At 46.2% G+C, this 16,122-nt stretch overlaps 2 protein-coding genes across 2 annotated transcripts; both read right to left on the bottom strand.

Moving 5' to 3' along the window:
- Positions 1 to 701: 701 nt before the first annotated feature.
- LOC123496987 (uncharacterized) lies at positions 702 to 1,515 on the bottom strand. The gene has a single exon (XM_073507773.1). It carries the CDS (start codon positions 1,455 to 1,457, stop codon positions 918 to 920), a length of 540 nt encoding a protein of 179 aa, XP_073363874.1. The 5' UTR covers positions 1,458 to 1,515; the 3' UTR covers positions 702 to 917.
- Positions 1,516 to 14,402: 12,887 nt separating this feature from the next.
- LOC141040676 (F-box protein At5g49610-like) lies at positions 14,403 to 15,479 on the bottom strand. Its single transcript, XM_073506793.1, has one exon. The coding sequence runs from the start codon at positions 15,477 to 15,479 to the stop codon at positions 14,403 to 14,405; it is 1,077 nt and encodes a 358-aa protein (XP_073362894.1).
- Between the last annotated feature and the right edge of the window lie 643 nt (positions 15,480 to 16,122).

Below are 16,122 nucleotides of genomic sequence, written 5' to 3'. Positions count from 1 at the left end.
CACCGAAAACAACTGATATGTTTCATTCTAGTATGTTATTTACTGAATCTTGTGAACTCAAACTGGAAATTAATCTTTTCTCTCCTTGATTTGATACGGAACTCTGTGGAGATTGTGGTAATCTCTAAGATATGTAATGTGCAGTCTGCAGTCCATTACAGAATGGCATGAAGAAACTTTTGCGAAGCTCCCTCGATATCATACGCCATGCAGAAATTCTCTGTAGCTACAGTGATGCACTTGGTAGGCCTAAACTCATATGTTGGGGTTTCTTGAACTGATATGTCATACCTTGATCCGTCAGAGTTCAGGATGCATTCAGCAGCAGACACCTAATCTCTCCTTAAATTTGAATGTGCGACCCTGCTGGTTGCTCACTACGTGGTTCTTGTTCATTGTGCACTATGCTATCTTCTCATCTTATATGGAGTTCATTACTGGGGGTGCTTTTTGGATAATGTTGCTCCAGGTATGATGTCGTTTGTTTGTCATGTTCATGACTTGTAGTAATGACTTTGTGTTCCCCCGTTGTAATCTTAATCGTTTGTTTGTCATGTTCATGACTTGCTGGCCGCGTTTGGAAGCCCTGTAAGTACCATATTATAGCTCTGATCTCTTTGGTTTATCTATAAGATTCAACCCTAAACTCTAAACCGGCTAAGTTTCAACCCTGAACCATCAAAACCGGATATATTACTTGATTTATTACGATAACTTCTTGTTTCCCGTAGAAAAATCACACTGATATTACAAACACTGGTAAGAAGGATACACCGTGACACACGCAGATCCGTCTGTCCTTCTTATAATCGTGTTATTCTGAACTCTGCTGAGTTCTGCAGACACTGAAATCGTAAATAGCACACGGTGACAGAACGAAATCATGGGGATTTCAATGGAGTCGGATGGAGTTCTGTTTACGGCAGGGCCTTGGTCTCCGGCTTGTGCGGGTTGTGCTTCTTCTTGTGGTGGCCGCCGCCGCGGGGCTTCTTCCCGATGTTGTGCGTGGTCGAGGGGCAGAAGGCCGACGCGCACTCCGGGGACGCCACCGACGGCGTGGCGGTGGTCTTGGCGCCGGCGACGACGCCGAAGGTGGTGGTGCCCTCGGACAGCGGCACGATCTTGGACGGCTCCTGGCCGGGGCACGGCGCGTTGGAGGCGGCGCTGTGGAGCTGCGCGACGCAGTCGGCACCGTGGAGGTCGGTGGCCAGGGGCACGCTGAAGGCGCCGGTGCGGTCGAGGCCGCCCACCGCCTTGCTCTCGTACTCGCCGTGGACGTTCCTGCACTTGATCGCCACCCGGAGACGCTTGAAGGCTTCCTCGGCCTTCATGTCCTTCCTGGTGCAGCCGGCGCACTTGGCCAGGCCGACCACCACGGACGCCGCCTCGGCGTTGGCGACGGTGGCCGCCAGCAGCACGGCGCAGACGCCGAGGAAGAATGCTCTCGGAGCTGCCATGTTTGAGTCTCCTCTATGAACTGAGCTGCCTGCTGGCGTGAAGTAGCAGCTCGATGGATGGATGCAACTGGCGACGCATGACTTATATAGGCCTCCGCTCCGCATTGGTCGGCACGGCACAGCTCGATGGATGATCTGGTTGAATGCTCCATTGGTGGTGGTGGTCGGCCGTCGATCGGCGCAGTGAAGCGAGACAAGGAGAGACCGGCTCATTTGGCGCGCCGAATTTGCAGATGGCGAATTAAAACTCCGTCGGCTGATCACGCCATGCACTGCATGCATGCATGCGTCGACCGTCGATTTGATCCACGTCATTGGCCAGTTACTCGGTTGGTGGTCGACTCGTGCGGTGGTCGATCGCGTCCCTCAGCTGGCATTATGCTTGCACCCTCAGGTCGGTCAGCAAGTTCACAACATGTCCATCGCTTGCTCCTTGGATATATACCACGTCGATCGAGATGGTTGCCTCCACTCACTCTGTTATGCTCTGCTGCCTCATCACTCTGTTCCAGGTATGGCATGAGTTCAGGAAACCCGGCATATCGAGGGAACGACGACATATCGTGGCGTACGTTATCTCTGGTCTCTGCACATAAACAGGATCCATGGTAGAATTGTGCCTAAAAATGTAGCAAGGTACCTCATTCCGAGGCAGTAAAGCAGCATGGACCGGTGAGGACAAATATACTTTTGCTACATATATGTCCTGCAGTATATCAATCTGATCAAGGCTCTTGATCCGCTGATCAACATAGGTGACAATTGACACCAATGTCTGAAGGGTCACGGATTTACCTCTGTGTTTACAAGTGTCATAGTTTGCCCTTACAAGGAAAACCGGAACATAGTTGTGTGTGTGCGAGAAAAATTTCAATCTATTTATCAACTGTCAAAGTATTACAAAGATCATCAAAAATAAAAAATACATCCAGGTCCGTTGACCACCTAGCGACGACTACAAACACTGGAGCGAGCCGAAGGTGTATATTCGATAGACGATGTTCACTCTCTTCAGGGTGATAAGGCATCATTGTATGAAGGTTGTTATCACTCCAGAAAATAATTCGCAGCACGAACAATTCCATATTTATAAATATATATATGTTTTAGATGTCTACTCATACCCCAATGAACGATGAATAGAGCTCTGCCTGTCTCATAAAGACCAATATATACAACAGATTAGCACCTTAGTAGTGATAGAATAAAACGCTGGCTTGCAATCCCAAGATGGACTGTTTAAAATGCACATGGACTTGTACATAGCGGGGAAACCTTCACCGGCCACTGGTAGAAAAAAGCCCTTTAGTCCCGGTTCGCAACAGCCTTTAGTCCTGGCTGTGCAACCGGGACTAAATATGCGTGACTAAAGACCCCCCTCCCCCTTAGTCGCGCCTCTTACGGACCGCGACTAAAGGCTTTAGTCCCGGTTCTTGTGGCTGACCGGGACTAAAGGCCCGTCCACGTGGGCGCCCGTGGTCCGTCGGGGCGGAGGACCTTTAGTCCCGGTTCTTGTGGCCAACCGGGACTAAAGGCCTCCTCCGCAGGTTTAGGGTTTTAGCCCCCCTAAACCTGGTTTCTTTTTAGTTTGGAGTGTTTTATTTCTTTTATATTATATTTTGTGTTTTATTTTAATTTTGATAAAGTTTCAGTACACATATTCTACGCTACTATATACATGCATATGAAATTTCAAACAAGAAGAATTCAAGAGGAATATATAATATATATTCAATCTCGGGTGACCATATACAACTTCGAACAAGTTTCCATACACAATTAGGATGGATGACCATATACAACTTCGTACAAGTTTCAATCTCGGGTATGCATATAAATTTCTTCGTCCTCGGTATAGTGTTATCCTTTAGGATTGATGACTTCCCTCATGAAAAATCCTGCTAATTCTTCTTGAATTGGTCGGAAGCGAGCTTCTGGACTAAGCCTCCTCCGCAAGTTATCCGTCGCGTTCCGCACGCTATCCGATGCCTTCCGCTCAGAGGTGTGTCTCCGGATGTTCTCACAAACATAGTATCCACATAGATTGGTCCCCGGTGGCTGCTTATCCACATTAACTAACCTTCTGAAATCTAGCTCATGTTTGAATTCACCGACAATTTCTTCTGAGAACCGTCTCCAAACCCTACAGGGCAAAGAAAATTAAATGAACAAGGGAGTTATTAGTTACTTGATATTAGGAAATGAACGAAAGAGACCAATCGATATAGAGCTCAAATGATTGAAAATAATTACTTTTGCAGCATTTTTCTCATGTCGGCCCAACGCTTTGGATCCGAATCCATAGAGTCCATGATTAGAACTCTGAAGGTGTGAAGTTCAATATTTAGCAGAATCCAGTGGAACCTGTGGACACGTTGCATGCACAGTCATGCATAACTCATCGATTAGACATACCATGCAAAGAGTAAACAAAAGAGAATGGGCACAAGAGAGAAACACTCACCCAAAATGGTAAGGAAATAGAATATGACTTTTGAGTTGATGCTTTCTAAGAAACTTGTACAAGTCTTTCTCCACGTCTTCGGGGTGATGTTGTAACACATGTCCATTAACGATATGTGGGTCAATGAACCCAACATCATGGATGTTTCTTATTTTGCATTCCCAAATCTTCAATCTGCATAATAGCGTACGCAACAATATAGTTAGGACAATATATATATATATAGTGCAGGCAATGAAGAACGAGATGAGGTAGAAATAAATCACTTACAGAACGTAGCAACTCAGCATAGATTTGTCGAGGTCGCACAGATTGAACAGCTGGAACAATTCACTCATATGAACTTCTACAGAGTACCGTTTGGTGTGATGCTCATCTGTAACATCCGCATAAATATATTCTTTGTCGGCCCATGTTATGAATTGCTTGTACCAACGTAGCAGATTTCGCATTTGTGGTGGTAGACTCTTTTCCCGCGCAGGCTCGACGAGAGGCCCATTCCGCACATATTGTAATGCTATCTCACATACTGGCGCATCCTCAAGGCCTAAGAAGGCACGAAGAGTCAAACCCATCTCGGACGCTTGTTTCATGGCACTCGCTATAGTCAATCCAAGTGCTGCCGCAGCTGCTATGATCTCGGGGTCCTCTTCCGGACCGGCTTTCACTATGAGCAGGGGGATCGATTGTTTCTTCTGCATCCCGAGCTGGTCAACTTGTTTCCCGCTTTTTTTACTTTCTTCTTTCTCCTCCTTCAATATTTTTGCTTGCCTACGAAGTTCATGTCCATAGTCGTCAGGCATATTCAGCTCGGCTTGGGACGGTGTCGTCAAAAAATCCTTAGCCCACTTCTTTTGCTTCTCAGTGAATACTTGCTTGGGCTCAGGCTCTTTTTTCGCCTTCATATCCGCCTTCCATTTCTCATAATCAGCAGACGCGGCCAATTTGGTTTCAGCTTCACTAAGTTCCCCAGGCCTTGGGAGGAGAGGCTTCAGTGATGGCTCTGGTACCCTTGTGGTCTTAGGTACATAAGGGTCCGGGTTAATAGTCCAGGAGCGGGTTTCCTTGCTGTCCGCCTGCTTCTGCTTCTTCGCCGGAGGTGGATTGGGGGGCGTCGTACCCGCCGGAGGAGGATTGGGGGGCGTCGTACCCGCCGGAGGTTGTGGATCGGGGGACGGCGTCGAATGGCGTGAAGGAGGTGTAGGTGAACCACCACGACCACCACCACCGCCACCACCGCCACCACCACCACCACCACCATCGGAGGGGGGTGGACTTGCTAGCCTTGGCGCCTCGCCTGGAAACACTATGTACTTCTTTTTCCATAGAATGAACTGGCGCTTGACATCTCCAAGTCTTCTCTCCCCTTCGGGTGTAGGTTTGTCAATCTCCAGGTCCTCAAACCCTTGGACTATGTCTTCCACCGTGACACGAGCATAGCCATATGCAATGGGGTTGTTGTGGTGGAGTGCTCCAGGTGTACAGGGTAAAGCACTGCCGCTAGCTACCTTCGTGGAAACGTTCCCCACGGGATAATGCAGATCACATTCTTTCATCTCCTTTACATCATCCACGGGGTAGTGAGGCTCCGGTGCACGAATCTCGATCATCGGTGCACTAGCACCAGGCGGGGCATCCGTGGAAGCCACGCTGCTTCTCCGCTGCTGGCTTCCGCGATCCGCTTCATGATCTTCATGCGGCCCTGCAGCCGATTTTTCATTCACTAGTTCATGCACGGTCTTCTTCAACTCATGGAGTTCCGATGCAAACTTCGTCATAAGATCTGCATCCCGGTCCGTCTTTCTCTTACGGCTTCTGTAACAGTACGGGTCATTGTCTTGGGAAAACCCTACTTTCCACGGAACTTTGCCTTTGCCTCGTACACGTCCTCCGTGTTCATCATTCCCGAGGGCTGTTGTCAGTGCGTCTTTCTCTCTGTTAAACTTGATCAAGCCCTCTTGAGCTTGGGTCATTGCGTCAATAAGGGCTTGGGTGGGAGCAAACTGTCTCTGCCGGTGAACACACACCCCTGTCTCCGGGTCTAGTGATCCCCCATGCCCGTACCACCAGCTTTTGGCCCTTGGGTCCCATCCCTCTGTACCTAGAGGGATTCCTCGCACCCTCAGGTCCTCCTCCATCTTCTGCACCTAGGCTCCGAAAGGCGGTATCCTCCTGGCCCCATAATATGATGGAACTTTTTCTTACTCGCATTATCCTTATTTTTTTTCGATATTTCCTTGAAATGCTCCGATTGCTTTTGCCTCACAAATTCTGGCCAATCATCTTTCAGTTTCTCATGTTGTCCATTGAAATCCGGAGTCTTGCCCTTGTTGACATAGTCACGGGTTAAATTTTTCTTGAAGTTCCGGAATGCTTCGCCCATCTTCTGAAGAGCGAACTCTTTAACTAGCCTCCTCCTCTGACGTCCACCCGGAACCTCGTTACCGAATTCATCGACTTTGTTGTATTCCAGAGGTAGAATGAAATGTTCCATAAGCTTTCTCCCGCAATCCTTTTTCGTTCTCTTGTCGACAAAACTGAAACCAAGACGTGCCTTCTTTGGCTCCTTCCATTCCTGGACGGTGATCGGGACGTTGTCTCTAACAACGACTCCGCATTGGTTGATAAACTTTGAGGTGTGCTGTAGGGGCTTGCCGGTTTCACTGACAAACTCAATGGCATATGTTTCTCCTGTTTTCATCGCCTTGGATTTGCCACGCTTTGTCGTACTCGATCCGGAGGGCTAAAAAAAGAAAGAGAGTCGCGCGCGTTAATACATATGTATTCACATTTCAGTAAGTTTGTATCACCAGAGGCTCAATGTATATATATACCTCGCCGGAGGTGGTTGCTACTTGCAATTCGAGATCGTCGGTTGTTGACGGTTGACCTCCGTCGACAATGTCCGTTCCTTCACCTTCTTGATCATCGACAATCTTTGTTCCACCGTCAAGGTTCAGAAAAGAAGAGACTACATCCTCTTGTTGCTCATATTCTGAGCCCGGCACATAAGGAATCTCGTTGTTGATGATGCCCATTAAATAACGTTCAGCCTCCGGATCCCTAAGCGGCTCGGTTCTATCGTCCGCCATATGTCACTCCTGCATGTAGTAAAAATTCTTTAAGTATAAAGGAATTAAAAAATAAGATTAAGGGGACATAGAGGAGGAGGAATTAAAAAATAAGATTCTTTAAGTAAAAATTCTTTTTTTCTTCTTCTTCTTCCTTTCTTCTTCCTCTTTCTTCTTTCTTTCTTTCTTCTTCTTCCTTTTTCTTTTTTCTTTCTTTCTTCTTCTTCCTTTCTTCTTCCTTTCTTCTTCTTTTTTTCTTCTTCCTTTTTCTTTCTTCTTTCTTTTGGTTTTCATTTGGTTTTCATTTTTTTCTTCTTCCTTTTTCTTTCTTGTTTTTTCTTCTTCCTTTTTCTTTCTTCTTGCTTTCTTCTTTCTTTTTTTCTTCTTCCTTTTTTTCTTCTTCCTTTTTCTTCTTTCTTTCTTCTTTCTTTTTTTCTTCTTCCTTTTTTTTTCTTCTTTCTTGTTTTTCTTCTTCCTTTGTTTTTCTTCTTCCTTTGTTTTTCTTCTTCCTTTTTTTCTTCCTCCTTTGTTTTTCTTCTTTCTTTTTTTCTTCTTCCTTTTTTTTCTTCTTTCTTTTTTTCTTCTTCCTTTGTTTTTCTTCTTCCTTTGTTTTTCTTCTTCCTTTGTTTTTCTTCTTTCTTTTTTTCTTCTTCCTTTTTTCTTCTTCCTCCTTTTTTTTCTTCTTTCTTTTTTTCTTCTTCCTTTGTTTTTCTTCTGTTTTTTCCTTCCTTTTTTCCTTTTTCCTTTTTTCTTCTGTTTTTTTCTTCTGTTTGTTTTTCTTGTGTTTTCTTTTGTTTTCTTTTTTCTTTCTTTTTCTTTTTCTTTTTTCTTGTGTTTTCCTTTTTTTTGTTTTTTTCTTCTGTTTGTTTTTTTGTTTTCTTTTGTTTTTTCTTCTTCCTTTGTTTTTCTTCTGTTTTTTGTTTTCTTTTGTTTTTTTCTTCTGTTTGTTTTTCTTGTGTTTTCCTTTTTTTCTTCTTTCTTTTTTTCTTCTTCCTTTGTTTTTCTTCTGTTGTTTTCTTCCTTTTTCTTTTGTTTTCTTTTTTTTCTTCCTTTTCCCTTTTTTCTTCCTTATTCTTGTTTTTCTTCTGTTTTTCTTTTGTTTTCTTCTTCCTTTTTCCTTTTTCTTTCTTCTTCTTCTTCTTCCTTTTTCTTCTTCCTTCTTCTTCTTCTGCCGGCGCGCGGAGGACGGCAGGCAGGGTCAGCGGGCGGCGGGCGGCGGGCAAGGGCAGGGCACGGGCGGAGGCGGCGCTCACTGGGGACGGGGGCGGCGGCGCGCAGGGCTTCGGCGTCGGCGTTGGCGTCGGGGCAGGGCTTCGGCATCGATCGGCGTCGGGGCAGGGCTTCGGCGTCGAGAGAGGAAGAATGGGAAGTGGCGGAAACTGCTAAGTGCAGTATTTATAGACGCACCTTTAGTCCCGGTTGGGGAGGCGGACCGCGACTAAAGGTACCCTTTAGTGGCGGCTGGCCACACCAACCGCGACTAAAGGGTACCCTTTAGTCGCGGTCCGCCTCCCCAACCGGGACTAAAGGGTTTTGGCGCCGCTTTCGTTCCCGCGCAGAAAGACCCTTTAGTCGCGGTTGGGGACAACAATCGCGACTAAAGGGTACCCTTTAGTCGCGGTCCTCCTGCCCAACCGGGACTAAAGGGTCTGTGCTGGAACTGGCGCGGTGCGGTGGGATGTTTAGTCCCACCTCGCTAGCCGAGAGGCTTCGACAGTGGTTTATAAGCGCGGCTGCGCTCACCACTTCGAGCTCCTCTCAAATGCAGGCTTACGGGCCTATTCTGTCACTATGTGCTTGTGGGCCTACTGGGCCTTCTGCGGGCCTGAATCCTGGCTCATTGATGGGTTTCTAGTCGTATTCAGGCCATGGTGGACCAGTAGGTGGCATATTTTTTATTTTTTGCCTGTTTTTTGTTTTCTTTTTTGCTTTATTTATTTTGTTTTGTTTCTACTTACAACAAAAAACTTATTTATTTTATTTTATTTTGTTTCTAATTACTTATTTATTTTACTTTATGATAATTATTTTTGCTATTAAAGTTTCTAACAAAAAAAGTTCTTTATGAAAATTCTTTTAGCTTTCAATGATTTTGAACAGAAAATACTTCGATAATTTTAGTTGAATCAATTTTATTTATGTTATTAAAATTTATTAAAGTTTATATTATTTTGTTTCTAATTCATTTTAAAATCTTAAAAATACAATTATATATCAAAAAAATCAGAAAATAAAACTAATTCATTTTAAATTCTTAAAAATACAAATAATATATCAAAAAAATCAGAAAAATAAAACTAATTCATTTTAAAATCTTAAAAATACAATTATATATCAAAAAAATCAGAAAAATAAAACTAATTCATTTTAAAATCCCTTGAAGGTTTGACAAAAGGTTTGATACATCATTCAGTTCATCGACCAAATACAAAGTTTGGTACAATAAATTATTACACATCAATTCTTCCCTTGTGTCCCTGCTTGCTTACGATTGTGCCGTATCCATGGAGCATCCTCATCATTTAACTTAATGCTTGGGTCAGTGTTCACTTTGAAGGGCGGAATTTCACCAAACATATTATAATCTTCTGACATGTCTGTCTTGTCCTCCACTCCCACGATGTTTCTTTTCCCTGAAAGAACAATGTGCCGCTTTGGATCATCGCATGATGTACTGATCGTTTTCTTATCTTTCCGTTTCCTCGGTTTGCTACTCATGTCCTTCAAGTAAAAAACCCGAGCGACATCTTTGGCAAGGACGAATGGTTCGTCAAGGTAACCAAGATTGTTGAAATCCACCATTGTCATTCCGTATTGCTCGTCCACCTTTACCCCACCTCCTGTTAGCTTGAACCATTTGCACCGGAACAAAGGGACCTTAAAGGAGGGTCCATAGTCAAGTTCCCATATCTCCTCTATGTAACCATAATATGTGACGTTTTGCCCATTCTCGGTTGCTGCATCAAAGCGGACACCACTGTTTTGGTTGGTGCTCTTTTTATCTTGGGCGATGGTGTAAAATGTATTCCCATTTATCTCGTACCCTTGGAAAGTCGTTATAGTCGAAGATGGTTTCTTGGCCAACATGTACAACTGATCTCCAACATCATTGTCATTCATTAAATGTTTTCGCAACCAACTGCCAAAAGTCTCCATGTGGGCCTTTCTAATCCAGGATTCAGGTTTCCCCGGGTTGTCCGAGCGTAAAATATTCTTGTGTTGCTCGAAGTACGGAGCCACCAAGCTGGAATTTTGCAGAACTGTGTGGTGTGCTTCAGTCATAGAATGACCGTCCATACATATCGTGGATTCCCTTCCGATCTTGCCTTTTCCACTTAGTCTCCCCTCGTGCCGCGATTGAGGAATACCAATCGGCTTAAGGTCAGGAACATAGTCAATACAGAACTCAATTACCTCCTCATTTCCATAGCCCTTGACGATGCTTCCTTCTGGCCTAGCACGGTTACGAACATATTTCTTTAATACTCCCATGAACCTCTCAAAGGGGAACATATTGTGTAGAAATACAGGACCGAGAATGAAAATCTCTTCGACTAGGTGGAGCAGGAGGTGCGTCATAATATCGAAGAAGGATGGTGGGAACACCAACTCGAAACTGACAAGGCATTGGACCACATCGTTCTGTAACCGTGGTAGATCTTCTGGATTGATTACCTTCTGAGAGATTGCATTGAGGAATGCACATAGCTTCACAATGGCTACTCGAACATTTTCCGGTAGGAGCCCCCTCAAAGCAATCGGAAGCAATTGCGTCATAATCACGTGGCAGTCGTGAGACTTCAGGTTTTGGAACTTTTTCTCCGCCATGTTTATTATTCCCTTTATATTCGACGAGAAGCCAGACGGGACCTTCATACTGCTCAGGCATTAAAAAAAATGACCTTCTCTTCTTTGGTAAGAGCGTAGCTGGCACGACCTTGAAACCATTCCGGATGCCGGTCATCTGGGTCTTTCAAAAGTTGCTGGTCCTGCCGTGCTTCCTTTGTATCATTTGTCTTCCCATACACGCCCAAGAAGCTTAGCAGGTTCACGCAAATATTCTTCGTAACATGCATCACGTCGATTGCAGAGCGGACATCTAGGACTTTCCAATATTCTAGCTCCCAAAATATAGATTTCTTCTTCCACATGGGTGCGTGCCCGTCAACTCCCCGCGGAACTGATTGTCCGCCAGGACCCTTTCCAAAGATGACTTTCAAATCCTTGACCATATCAAATATCTCAGCACCAGTACGTTCCGCAGGCTTCGGCCAGTGATCTGCCTTGCCGTTGAAATGCTTGCCTTTCTTTCTTACGTTATGATTTAGGGGAAGAAATCGACGATGACCCAGGTACACGTTCTTCTTACAATTAACCAAACGTACACTTTCAGTCTCATGTAAGCAGTGTGTGCATGCATTGTATCCCTTATTTGTCTGTCCCGAAAGGTTACTGAGAGCAGGCCAATCGTTGATGGTTACAAAAAGCAACGCTCGTAGGTCAAATTCCTCTCCTTTGTGCTCATCCCAGACACGTACACCAGGTCTGGCCCACAACTGTAAAAGTTCTTCAACTAATGGCCTTAGGTACACATCGATGTCGTTGCCGGGTTGCTTAGGGCCTTGGATGAGAATTGGCATCATAATGAACTTCCGCTTCATGCACAACCAAGGAGGAAGGTTGTAGATGCATAGAGTCACGGGCCAGGTGCTATGGCTGGAGCTCTGCTCGCCAAAAGGATTCATGCCATCAGTACTTAGACCAAATCTTATGTTCCTTGCGTCAGCTGGAAAATCTTTGAACACTCTGTCGATCTTTCTCCATTGCGTTCCATCAGCGGGGTGTCTCAACTCCCCGTCGGACTTACGGTCCTCTTTGTGCCATCGCAACGACTTGGCATGCTTTTTGTTCATGAACAGACATTTCAACCGTGGTATTATAGGAGCATACCACATCACCTTGGCGGGAACCCTCTTCCTGGGTTTCTCGCCCTCAACATCGTCACCAGGGTCATCGCCTCTGATCTTATAATGCAATGCAGTGCATACAGGGCATTCATTCAAATTCTCGTATTCACCGCGGTAGAGGATGCAGTCGTTAATGCATGCATGTATCTTCAGAACCTCTAAACCTAGAGGGCAGACAACCTTCTTTGCTTCGTACGTACTGGCGGGCAACTCGTTATTCTTCGGAAACATATTCTTCAACATTTTCAGTAAATTTTCAAATGATGAGTCACCTACACCTTCCCGTGCCTTCCATTTTAGCAAATCCAGTGTGCAGCCCAGCTTTTTCAGACTATTATCGCATCCTGGATACAACGACTTTTTGTGATCCTCTAACATGCGATCCAAATTCTCCCTCTCCTTGTCAGTTTCGCAGCGTCTCCGTGCATCAGCAATGGTCCGACCAAGATCATCAGCGGGCTCATCATGTGCCTCTTCTTCACCTTCACCTAACCCTTCCCCACCTTCAGCATCATCCTCCATGAAAGTATCACCGAAATGATCATGATAGTTGTCATCGATATCATCCCCTTCTTCATCTTCTTCCATTCTAACCCCTCTTTCTCCATGCTTGGTCCAACAATTATAGCTTGGCATGAAACCGTGCCGAAGCAGGTGCATGTGAACGTCTCTTGAGGAGGAGTAACCCTTCTGATTCTTACAGACAGCACATGGACAGATAATAAAACCTTGCTGCTTGTTCGCATTTGCCACTACGAGGAAATCTTTCAAACCCGTAGTGAACTCGCCGGAGAGTCGGGGACCGTACATCCATTGCCGATTCATCTGCATTATTATTATATAAAGTATATAATTAACCATCATGCATTTGTTAAACTAACTAGCTAGAAATAATACAAATTAAACAATGAACTACACACATGCATATTTTATCAATGACACATGAAAGGTTCAAGTTGCTAACCGCGATCGCGGAGGAAAAATAAATGAGAAAGCTCAAGTGTGGCTCGGACACTTCATATCATGTTTGTTTCAGGCTCTCGGGCATTTCATCGAACACTTTGTGTGCATAGGAGGAACCAAAAGCAAACCCACCACCCCCTTTTGAAAATTGTGAAGTGAGCTGAGTCCTATATATAGGGATGGGCCTTTAGTCCCGGTTGGCCTGGCCAACCGCAACTAAAGGCCTTCGGGGACCTTTAGTCCCGGTTGGCCAGGCCAACCGGGACTAAAGCCCCTCCCGTCCGCCAGCTGTCGACCGAGCGCGCTGGGCCCAGATAGTTGGTCGCGGGTCTCCTCCCGAACCGCGACTAAAGACCCCTTTTGTCGCGGTTCGATTGTTTTGGGGACTAATTGGGGCGTATGGAAGCCTCTTTTTCTACCAGTGAACTAATCATTTCTATAAGAATTTATAGCTTTGTCCTCATGTTTCTATAAGTGATGGATGGTCCAGTATCATTTCTTTAACCCATTGTCATGTCACCTGTGTAAGCATACATGATACACCTAGCATTTGTTCACCTTGTGAAGTTCATCAAATACTATCAAAATGATGCAATCAAAGAACTCAGGTATAACATACTCCCTCTGTAAATAAATATAAGAGTGTTTAGATCACTACTCTAGTAATCTAAACGCTCTTACATTTCTTTACGGAGGGAGTAGGTTTTTTTAGTTATGGGCAAAGTATTAAAACTTCATACTGAACATTTTGGTTGCAAATAATGGTATATCCCTATGTGCAAAGCAGCTGTGAATGCACTGAGACAGATAGCTTTAGTCTTCGAAACAACATTGATTTTTTTTCAAATCTACCACAACTGTTATGGCTGGAAAAAGGAAACTTGAACATTTGAAATCCACAACCGTTGCTACTTGCTATGCCTGGTAGCCTGGTACAAAGGGAACTTGTGTGGGCAATGTCATTTGACTTTTCAAAGTGATCTAGTGAGATGACAATTCAGGAGAAGTATGCATACCTGCTGCTGAACTGGTTCACCTCACACAACTCCCAAAGACATTTCAACAAACACCTTCACACCATCAATCTTTGTATATAGCAGCTACAAAGCACCGATATGTGCAGGTCCGCCGTGTCTGCATACAGAATGCAGGCGATAATCGCATCCTTGGAGTACCCTGTTTTCTGAGTTAAAACTTTTGAATAGATAGATGGATGCACAGAAAGATTTGAAAATGCAAATGATTTCAAACAGAGATAATGTGTTCTATCACATCCAGTTAACAAGTGTGAACAACTATCAGTAAATGAGAGCAAATAGGTTTACTGTGTAGGTCTGTCCAAATAACTAGACAGTAGCTACCTCACAAAATCTCCTCGGTTAATCAACGACATGCACCTGAACACCAACAGATAAGCAAATTGACCCAGGCACACAACTTGTCCAGGCCACCGCCTCAAAAGTGGGTCTGGTCGCCTGATTTAGTGACCATCCGAGGACCATTTCACGAAGCAGGGGACGTAAGGCAGACACGGGAGATAACGGCGACTTTCAAGACTGCTGATATGCTGCACTTTCCGGGTATCCATGTCGTACGACATGAGCGACCATGACCTCTCCTCCCCACCGATAAAGAAAACCAGATTACATTCCGGATGGATTGCAACCGACTGGTAGATCTCGGTGGGTATGCGACGAGGCGTTCCTAGCAGACCCGGAAAGTCCGCGGTGTGCTTCAAGGTCCACTGACCACTGGCATATTCCTCGAGAACCCAAACAGATAGTTGCCAATCATTGTCATAGTCTATGCATACAAGGTGTAAGCGCCCCTGAGACAGCCCTATGGCAGCAGGTTTATTGTCCTCCGGCATTGGGATTTCCCCCCATGTCTGTCGCTTGGTGTCCAGCGTGACGATCAAAGAAGAGTAGTAGGCACTCAAATGCAAAGTGCCATTGAAGAAGACATACCCTAAATCGTCACCGGCAAAACCAAGGTGACCACACTCGCTCAGCAGGGATGCCCAGCGTCCAGTTTCTGACGAGTAAACCTCGACTCCGCCGCTCTCCGATGGTTTCACAAACACCGCAAAGTAGGATGGAACTATTGCAGGATCGAAACAGAGACAGATGTTGCTATCCCGTTGGTCGCCGTGTGAGGCGGGCACGGGCAGCACCGCCCAGATCTCCTCAGTCGCAGGGTTGCACACAATGTACTCCGCCGGAGACGGCGGCCTCTCCCGGTGGGCGGAGCAGAGTAGGATGCCGTTGCAGCAGTGGATGAGCGTGACGCTTCTATAGCCGCGCTGGCGCAGAAAGGGCAGGCATGGGTCGATGAGGGGCCGGCCTCTCCCGGACAGATTGCGAAAGACGAGGAGATGGCCGTCGCGGCTGTGGCAAACGGAGCCGCGGCGGCGCGCGTCGCGGGAGTGGCAGAAGAAGCCGGAGAGGGTCTGCGGCGACCTGCGGAGGACGCGGCGGTCGGAGCAGAGCGCGCGCCACGACCTCGACACGCACCTGAAGCGGCAGAGCGATCTGTACGGCACCCGCGGCAGGACCATCTTCGCGAGAAGGTCGGCGGGGAGACTCGCCGCAGGCCGCCGCTGCTGCTTTAGCTTCTGAATCTCCTTCCTCCTCCTCTTGGCCACCCCGCATCCGACCTGCCGCAGATGGGTCAAGAACCGGAAGGGGCTCCTCCCGGCTCTCAGGAACGGCGGGGGCCGCTGCCGCGGACGGGGTGGGGGGATCGCCGGAGGGTGCTCACGGTCCGTACAGCCGCGCTCGGGATCTCCCCGCGGCTTCGCCGAATCCACACGGGGAATTCGGAGACACGGACGGGCGAGGAGGGCAGGAAGGAGAAGGGTGAACAAAGTCAATATAAACAAAGTTGTGCTTAATTCATACACCTTTTTTTTAAAAAGTAAAAGTTCATATAAAGCATCTCAAACATAATAAAGTTTACACTGAGACCACCGATAAACCACTACTGTCGCCAGAACGAGTCGCCGACGCACTCTCCTATAGGAGCCGGCTTGACCTTGTCGATGCCAGCCGGGAAGTTTTCGTGCACATGCCCCTAAGGACCGGCGTCCTAAAGCCGCAGTCGTCGCCGTTAAACCCTTGCATATATCTGAAGCAACCGGCAAAAAATTTCACCACACGACAAGAGACCCCAACCTTATGGCCCCAAGGAGACGACATGAA

This window comes from Aegilops tauschii, chromosome 2 (assembly GCF_002575655.3).
Source record: "Aegilops tauschii subsp. strangulata cultivar AL8/78 chromosome 2, Aet v6.0, whole genome shotgun sequence".
Taxonomy (NCBI): domain Eukaryota; kingdom Viridiplantae; phylum Streptophyta; class Magnoliopsida; order Poales; family Poaceae; genus Aegilops; species Aegilops tauschii.
This window is presented reverse-complemented; position numbering and strand designations above follow the sequence as displayed.